Source organism: Gracilinanus agilis, chromosome 1 (genome assembly GCF_016433145.1).
Source record: "Gracilinanus agilis isolate LMUSP501 chromosome 1, AgileGrace, whole genome shotgun sequence".
NCBI lineage: Eukaryota > Metazoa > Chordata > Mammalia > Didelphimorphia > Didelphidae > Gracilinanus > Gracilinanus agilis.
In genome coordinates this window covers 335,191,332-335,200,542 of record NC_058130.1, presented here as the reverse complement: position 1 = coordinate 335,200,542, position 9,211 = coordinate 335,191,332, and the positions used below count along the sequence as shown (strand labels likewise).

Here is a 9,211-nt window from a genome sequence, read left to right as displayed (position 1 = left end):
CTCTCTCTCTCTCTCCCCCTTTTTGTCTCTCTCTTTCTCTCCTTATCCCTCTTCCTCTCTCTCCCTTTCTGTCTCTTTCTCTCCTTATTCCTCTCCTTCTCTCCCTTCCTCTCTTTCTCTCCTTCTCCCCCCCTCCCCTCTCTTCTTCTCCCTTTTCCTCCCCGTCCCCCTGCCTCTCTCTCCTGTCCTCTCTCTTTCCTTCCCTCTCTCCCTGCTCTCAGTCTCTCTCAGTTGGATAGAACTGAAGTGGATCCCATTGGCAAAAAAATACCCTGTAGTCCAGTGAGTAAAGTAATGATTTGTAGTCATTGGTCTTGGCTCATCTCTTAGCTCTGGTGTAAAGTACTTGTATGACCACTGGCAAATTCCCTTACCTCTCTAGGCCTCCGTTTCCTCATCGGTAAAACAGAAGTGCAGGAGTAGATGACCTCCTAAATCTCTTTCCAGCTTTAAATCTATGATCCTATTGCAACTCAAGTCCTACTCCATTTCTTTTGGTTTTATCTGGGAAGGCTTCATGCAAGGCATTGCAGGTCTACATAAAATTGAGCTAGAAAAGGCCTCAGAGGCCATCTGATCCAACCCCTTCATTTTATAGCTAGGGAAGACTGTTACTTGTCCAGCCTCACACAGACACAAACACACACCAGTTTATCATTTATTATAGCAGAGTCAGGATTTTGACCCTGATCCTTCATTTAAATTCAATGTTATTTCAGCATGTAATGGGATTTAAGGGTAATCTTCAACAAAGGGGAAGGAAAGGGCTTAAAGGTCCACCTGTGCCCCACATACAGATAAGGGCAGAAGAGTAACCACGTGTTACCATTATATGTTAACTCTCAAAGTGAATGCCATTCTGAAATGAGTCTCCCTTTAGATTTCCGAAATGAGAAAATTCCAATTGAATCACTGGAAATTTACCCTGATCTGGTTTCAGCTACTTTCAGGCTTATTTGGAAATGGAAATTAATCCTCTGATATTGAGCAGAACACTAGAGATGATATGGAGCTCTCTCAATATTGATGGTTTCAGCTAAGACGGGCAGAGCAAAGTGAATGTGGATGTGTCTGGAGGAGATATTCCAATCAATCAATGCTGTACCAACTGGGTATGAACTGGAAAATTGGCAGCCTAGGTCCCTGGGCATATTGGCTAAAGGAAGGGTGTAGATAAAAGAGCCAGTGAGCAAATGGAAGGCTAGGTAAGTTCAAGTTCCAATTGATAAAAGGAAAAGGGTTTATTTAACATGAGTCACAAATAAAAAAGCGAACTAAAGACAATGATTTCACTTGGGCTTTCTGAATATGGGCAGATCAGCTATCCGTTTTTCAGGTCTCCCTTGAACAATAATGAACAAACTGACCTTAAAAATTCAAGGGAAATCTCAGGCCTAAATAAGATTGATTCAAAGAAACCTTTTCAAAGGGCTTTTAGAAATTATTACTTAGCACAGAAATTATTCTTTAGTATACACACATCTGTATATATTGATTAAAAGGATCCGAGTTGATTACTAATAGTTCGAGCATTTGACCAGTATCCTGCTGAGAATGACAATCCTCTCTATTTCTTCCTTTCTGGGGTCAAGCTAATCTTTAAGAAGGTTAAACCAGAACACAAGAAATTTAGTCTAGACATGAGAAAGGGCTTCCTGACAGAGCTGCCTCTAACCTCTCTAAGAGCAGATGAGGCCTGGCATTCAAGAGCCTCTACAATCTTATTCCATTCCCAGCCTACTTTCAAACGACTATTCTGCACTACTTTAAATTCTCCATGTATCAAACTATTTCTCCCCTGTACTTCTCTGCCTAGGCAGCTAGGTGGCACAGGGGATAGAGAGCAAAATTTGGAGTCAGGAAGACCTAAATCAGAATAAGAGGCATAGTGGAGCTCTTTAAGACTTACTAGACACTTCAATACTAACATTTGTATAACCATTTATAAACCATGTATAAACTTTTGTATAATATTTGTTGGCTCTGGGAGGGGAGGGAAAGAAAATGAATCATGTAAATATGGAAAAATATTTTTAAAAAATAAATTAATTTTAAAAAAGGCTTAATTAAAAAAAAAGACACACTTCCTATGTGACCAAAGCAAAATTAATTGACTTTTCTGCGTGTGTTTTTTTCTTTAAACCCTTATCTTCTACCCTAGAATCAGTACTAGGTATTCATTCCAAGGCAGAAGAGCAGTAAGGGCTAGGCGATGAGGGTTAAGTGACTTGCCCAGGGTCACACAACTAGAAGTGTCTGAGGCCAGATTTGAACCCAGGACCTCCCACTTCTGGGCCTGACTCTCAATCCATTGAGCCACCCAGCTGTCCCCTTTCTCTGTGTTTTCAAGTCACTTAACCCCCATTGCCTAGCCCTTACTACTCTTCTGCCTTAGAACCAACACACAGTATTGATTCTAAGATGGAAGGTAAGGGCTTAAAAAACACAAACAATTAAAAGGGGTGCGATTAAATGAGATTACTATGGGTGACACAGATTTTCTTTCAAAAATAGCAGGGTTAGGGGGCAGCTGGGTAACTCAGTGGATTGAGAGCCAGGTCTAAGAGTTGGGAGGTCCTATTTGTTCTAAGGCAGAAGGTAAGAGTTTAAAAAAAATAGCAGCATCTCCTTGGACATTAATCTGAAAAACTGCTGACTGCTTAAAGTGACCACAAGGAAAGAGGGAGTTTGACATTTTAGGGCATTATTGCAAAAGTGAATTTAAGAATAAATCGTGGCTTGACTTCCAAAAGGCAGGAATCCATTCAAAAGTAACTATCCCAAATGCTTTATGTCAAATAAAGCAGATTGTACTGAAAAGGACATCAGAAAAAAAAATCCAATCCAACCCAATCTAATCCAAAAAGGGCCAAGGATAGAATCCTGGGAAACATCCACTTTGAGGAGAAGAGCCAGGAATGGAGGATCAGTAGCTAAAACAGAAAAGAGCTGGTTCAGGAAGGAGGAGAGCCAAAAGAACCCGGGGAAAAGAGATGATCCAGGATATGACAGAAATGCTAAAGAGAGGTCAAAGAAAATGAGAACTGAAAAAAAAATGCTGTGGGATTTGGGGATTAGGAGCTATGGATGATTTCTGAATAAGCAGCTTCAGTGAAGGGAGGAGGGATGGAAGTCAAACTTGGAAGGGGGGTAGAAGAGAGTGTCTATGAGATGGAATGGAGTCACTGCAGACACACACCTTTTTCAGGGAGTTTTGTGAAAGGAAGAAGAGATGGGATACCAGTTAGATGGACCAGAAAGGTCAGGAGAAGGATTTTTTAGGCTTTGGGACACCGAGTGTCTGTTGGTAGAGCAGGAAGAGTCAGGAAAAGGGAAGAGATTGGATATACATGAGGGAAAGGATGCTGGCTGAAGGTCAGAGGATTATAGATTCAGAACAGGAAGGGACCATGGAAGTCTTCGAGTCCCATCCCCTCCATTGACAGATAAGGAAATATCTGTCGTTGTTCAGTCCTGGCTGACTCTTTATGACCCTATTTAGGATTTTCTTGGAAAAGGTCCCAGAGTCGTTTGCCATTTCCTTCATTTTACAGATGAGGAAACTGAGGCAAACAGGATTAAGTGACTTGCCCAGAGTCATACAACTAGTAAGTTATCTGAAGCTGGATTTGAACTCATGAAGGTGAGTATTCCTGACTCCAAGCCCAGGGCTCTACCCACTGTGCCAATTAGCTGCCCTTTATAAACAGAGTCAAATACATTTAAAAGAATATATTTTAAAATTTAGGGCAGTTACTGTTCACAGGCAGGTCTTTTTTTTTTTTCCCATATCATGGGATAAGAAGGAAGTTATTTCTCTTATACAGATAAGGAAGTAAACTATGGCAAGCAGAAATATATATTCTGTTCATAGATCGTTCTTTTAAAGTTTGAAAACTGCAGAAAGATTTTATGAAGATGCCATGTATTTAAAATAAGGTCTGGAATCCAAAGGTTGGTAGATCACAGAATCATAGATTTTAAACTGTAAAGGACCTCAGAGGCATCAGGTCCAACCCCATCTTTTACAGATGAAGAAACTGAGGCACAGAGCAGTTATATATGTTGCTTTGTGTCCTTAATAAGTATCTCAGATAGAACTTGAACCTTGACCCTATACCTGGTCTCTGGACAAAACTGAACTGAAATCACACTAGATCCAGAAGAGGAGAGGAATATCCACTCCTGATTAAGAAAGACTTCTCTCTTATATATATTTTTATTAATTTCTGTCTTAGAATCAGTATTATGTAGAGTGGAAAGGGCTAGGCAATGGCGGTTAAGTGACTGGCCCAGGGTCTCACAGCTAGGAAGTGTCTGAGACCAGATTTGAACCTAGGGCCTCCCGTCTCTAGGCCTGGCTCTCAATCCACTGAGCCACCCAGCTGCCCCCTCTTACATATACTTTTTGATCCCATTCTCTCCTACTTCCTCCACAATCTTCCACCAGGATTGCAGTAGGAAAAAAAACCATTTTATTTGGAGTTAAAAGCCCTGGGTTTGAATCTTGTCTCTGGCACTTGCTACCTTTGGATTTTGGGTCAGACACTTAACCTGTTAGTTGGTATCCATGGATAGCGATCTAGGCATGGATTTAGGGAGATCTGGGTTCAAATCCATTCTCAAACACTTAACTAGCTATATGGCCTTGGGAACGGCACTTAATCTGTTTGCCTCATCTGTAAAATGAGGATAATAGCAGCGGCGCTTACCTTCCAGGGTGGTTGTGAGGATGAAATCAGATAATAAATATAAAGTACCCAACCCAGTGGCTGGCCTATTATTAGCACCATATCTTTATTTATTTATATTTTTGGCTAGCTATTTTATTTTCAGCCATCATTTTATTTATTAATTTATCATTTAGTTTTATCTAGTGGTTTATTATTTTATTTCTTAATTTCTTATTTTATTTCTTATTTTTATTTTGCCATCTATTCTTAGCTATTCATTATTTATTTATTTATTTGTTATTAGCTATTGTTTCCTTGGGCAGCTAGGAGCCACACGGAAAGGAATGCCAGGCCTGGAGTCAGGAAGACAAATTCAAATTCAGCATCAGACACTAGCTGCGTAACTCTGAGCAAGTCACTTCATCCCTATTTGTCTCAGGTTTCTCCTTTGTAAAACATGCTGAAGAAGGAAATGGTTGCTCTAGTACCTTTACCAAGAAAACTGCAAATGGGGCCATAAGGAGTCAGACACGACTAAACAATGACAACCAAAAAACCAGTGCCATTCCACCTCACGCTTATTCCTGCTCCCCGAGGAGTTAAAGGTTGCAAGAGAGAACCCAGACTTTATGGAGTGGATGTAGCGATGGCCAGAATCAGACACCGTCCCTATACAAAATAAATAAAACCAGAACAGAATCTAGATCATGTGCATGCCGCTCTAAGGCCCGCCAGAAATGACATTTCTATCTAAAACAATCACTTACGTTTAAATTACTGCAGGCTCTGCTGTCTGGGCTCAGGATCTGAGAATAAATGGCCCGTGCCTTGGCCACCTGGTTCTGAAAGGAAGCAGAGGAGAAACAAGCAATATCAGAGGGGTACGTGGCTCCATCAGGGTCTCAGCACAGATTTGGCAAGACCTGCAGGGCTATAGAGCATCTCCTCTCCTTTTCCCAACACCCTAGAAGGTGATCCTCCTAGAGATAATCCTTCCCAGGGGCAAAATGGGAATATTCTAGGGAATTCTGTTTCTCTGTTGCTGTTGGTAGTAAGAGGAGGCTGGAGAAATGTCAGCAAGAGGCTTTGTAGCACACCTTAGTCAGGACAGACCAGGGATCCTTCTTCAGGGGTCTCAGAGGGAGAACGACTGAGGCCCCAGCCTCAAGGCTGCCAGTGCCTCTGGGACAAGCCGGCAGAGCCTGCCCCTAGATCTCAGAAGCCTTACGACTCACTCATAAAGACAGAGAATGATGGCACCCCTCAGGATCTGTGGGGCCTTTGTATCGCCATTGAGGATGAGTCATTTCAGTCATGCCTGACTCTCTGTGGCCCCATTTGGGATTTTCTTGGCAGAAATACTGGACTGGTTTGCCATTTCTCTTTCCAGCTCATTTTACAGATGGGGGAACAGAGGCAGACAGGGTGAAATGACTCAGCCAGGGTCCTACAGCTAGTAAGTGTCTGGATATAAGAGGATGGATTTGAACCCTGGAAGAGGAGCCTCTCTGATTCCAAGCCTGGAGCTCTAGCTGGCTGCTGCTGCTGCTGGATGGTATACTTGCTCTTGTTTGCCTTCAGCTAAGGGGGTGACACTAGGAATCATCGGCATGAGCCCTTGAGCCAGCAATGCCTTTAATAGAACCATTCCTAATGAGTGACTGCCCATGGTCAGGCCACGGGCACCGAGCATACACCCTACTGAGCATGGGGTACGGAGGGGTGTAAGGATGGGATTTGTGCAAGGGTTACTGGCTTTCATTATTATTACGGGGGGGAGAGCATCCCTACACATGTGGCTAACATGCAACATCTGGATCAGATTAAAATGTAATTGGGAAAAATTTAACAACATAAATAAAAACAGAATAGAATCTAGATAATGTTTACAGTGGTTTTTGAAGTCAATATGTGACATACACCACATATATATTTTTTCTTGGTCAGATACTTTATTTTGATTTACATATATACTTAATTTTTATATTACATATACACAAATCTATTATATATATATAAAATATATGTATATGTTACATACATACATAAATAAAAGGATCCTTCCAATTTGGTGGCCCCCATTTCTAATTTGAATTTGGCACCATTGGCCATCATCACAGATTTCAGTTGCTCTTTCAGAATGAGCTCTGTGAGGAAGGGCATGGACTCTTCTGATCTTGTCCCTATAACTCCAGTTCCCAATGCAGTGCCTTGTCAGTATAACAGGTCCTTCCAGGGGCAGTTAGGTGGCTCAGTGGATAGAGTCAGGCTTGGAGATGGGAATTCAAATCTGACCCCAGATACTTCCTAGCTGTGTGACCCTGAACAAGTCATTTAACCCCATTTGCCCCGTCCTTACCATTCTTCTGCCTTGGCACCAATACTTAGTGTCAGTTCTAAGATAGAAGGTAAGGGTTTGAGATAAATAAACAATAAATAATGGAGACTTCCTAAGATCTTGTTGGACTTAATGGAAAAAACCAGATTGGGGAAAAAAATGTCAATATTATTGAAAGCAGCAGACTAATTCATGTATCTCCCCTCTGTAGCAATCTTAAATGCTTATTGATTTGATATTGATTGATATTGACTCCCCACCTACATCCATACCTGTTTGAGGGCTAATGCTATGGCGAAACTGTATGCCCGCCTTATCAAAACTTCTCCTTTCATCAGTGCTTCATCCAGTAAATTCATGCAGATGTTGAAAGACTTGGCACTGTTCTGCAGAGAGACAAGAATTAGTGAGCCATCTTTGGATCTTTCCAAGTTCACTGAGATGAGTCAACAGGGTTCGAGTTGTCATCCATTTGGCTGGGCTTTCTCCACCAACTCTGGAGCTTTCTCCTTGAAAGCTGGGAGGGTCAAATGTAGACGCAGGCCTCAGTGCCTTTAAAGAGACTACACCTCTGTAAAGGAGCAGATAAGGATTTTTCCATGTGCAGAAAAAGGGTTTCATCCTGGATAATCAACAATGACAATATCACCAACATATATTTTAATTAAAAAATAATTAAATGGGGTGGCTGGGTGGCTCAATGGATAGAGTCAGACCTAGAGATGGGACATCCTGGGACAACTTAAAAACAAACAAGCAAACTTTGAAACAAGCTATTCTTTACCATTGGACAAGCCTTTACCTGCCTGCCCAGGGAGTGGGCTGATCTCTACAAACCACCAGCTTCTGCATATGAGCCACACATAGAAACAAGCTATATGCATGGGTTTGTCACTACAGAATTCTCCCAGAGGTAAAGTTTAGCACTCAGGAGGAACATCTGGCCAGGGAGATTTTCAATTTTTAAAGTATACAACAACAAATCTTTTCTTTCTGTTTTTTTTTTTTTTTTAACCCTTACCTTCCAATTTAGAATCAATACTGGGTATTGGTTCCAAGGCAGAAGAGCCATAAGGGCTGGGCAGTGAGGGTGAAGTGACTTGCCCAGGGTCACACAGCTAAGAAGTGCCTGAGGCCTGATTTGAACCTAGGACTTCCCATCTGTAGACCTGACTCTCACTCCACTAAGCCCCCCAGCTACCGGCTATTTTTTTTTTTTTTAATTCCTACTTTCTGTCTTAGTAACAACTCTAAGACCAAAGGGCAAGGGCTGGGCAAATGGGTGACTTGCCTACATCTTTGTCAAACACTTGTCAAACTTGGAAGTGTCAAATCTGAACCCGGGTCCTCCTCACTCCAGGCCTGGTGCTCTAGCCCCTGAGCCACCTACCTGGCCCTCCCACCCCCATCAAGTCTTTTCAACCTTGCAGGCCAACCTGAGGTCATATCTTAAAAGGATCTTGAGAAAATTGATTTTTTTTTCTAATGAAGAAAATTAACCACAAGCCAGCAAAACAAAGAGATTTCAAGGGTAAGACTGAATTCCTGCCCTCCCTTCATCCTTTCCTAGTCTCTGGAAAAAGAACAGACTTATGAGATCACCGTCTACTGTGAATTTATGCTTTTGTCTGTCATGTCTTGAATAACAACCAAAATCTTCAAGGTAGACCTGCTTAGAAAGGGCAGAATTTGATGATTTAAGGAGAAGACTATTAGAACACAATAGCAAACATTTACCATCTGGTAGAAACAGAACAGTGGGTTTGGAGTTGGAAACAGCTGGGTTCAGGCCTCAGATCTAATTTTCATTATCTAGGGGCCTGGGCATGTCACCTAAGACCTGCTGTGCCCCAGCCTCCTTGTTTGTAAAACTGGAGATAGCAACACTCTACTCTCAGAGCTGTGGGGAGGAACACACTAACTAGCTCTATGTCATGGAAATGTACGTGGGGAATATTTATCAAAGTAAATTAAAATGCACTAGGACACAGAGAATGCTGATAGGTGGTTTTCTAGTTAATATGCAGTATGTAGACAGTTTAATGATATATATATGAATATAAATAAAACTGGGAAATATTTAACAAAATAAAAATGCTCTAGGACACAGAGAATGTTGATATGTTGCTTTCTAAGTCAATATCCAGGCTGTATACAGTTTAATGACTCCCGTGTATGTATAACATATATATATATATAT

General features: G+C 41.5%; 1 protein-coding gene across 1 annotated transcript in view; it reads right to left on the bottom strand.

Annotated features, from left to right (window-relative positions):
- Nucleotides 1–9,211, bottom strand: part of PTCD2 (pentatricopeptide repeat domain 2) — a 47,400-nt gene that overhangs the window by 14,571 nt on the left and 23,618 nt on the right. The window contains exons 7-8 of the mRNA XM_044657686.1: nt 7,284–7,397; nt 5,441–5,515 (exon numbers count right to left, since the gene is read on the bottom strand). Coding sequence (XP_044513621.1) covers nt 5,441–5,515; nt 7,284–7,397 — 189 coding nt within the window. The remainder of the gene's footprint in view (nt 1–5,440; nt 5,516–7,283; nt 7,398–9,211) is intronic.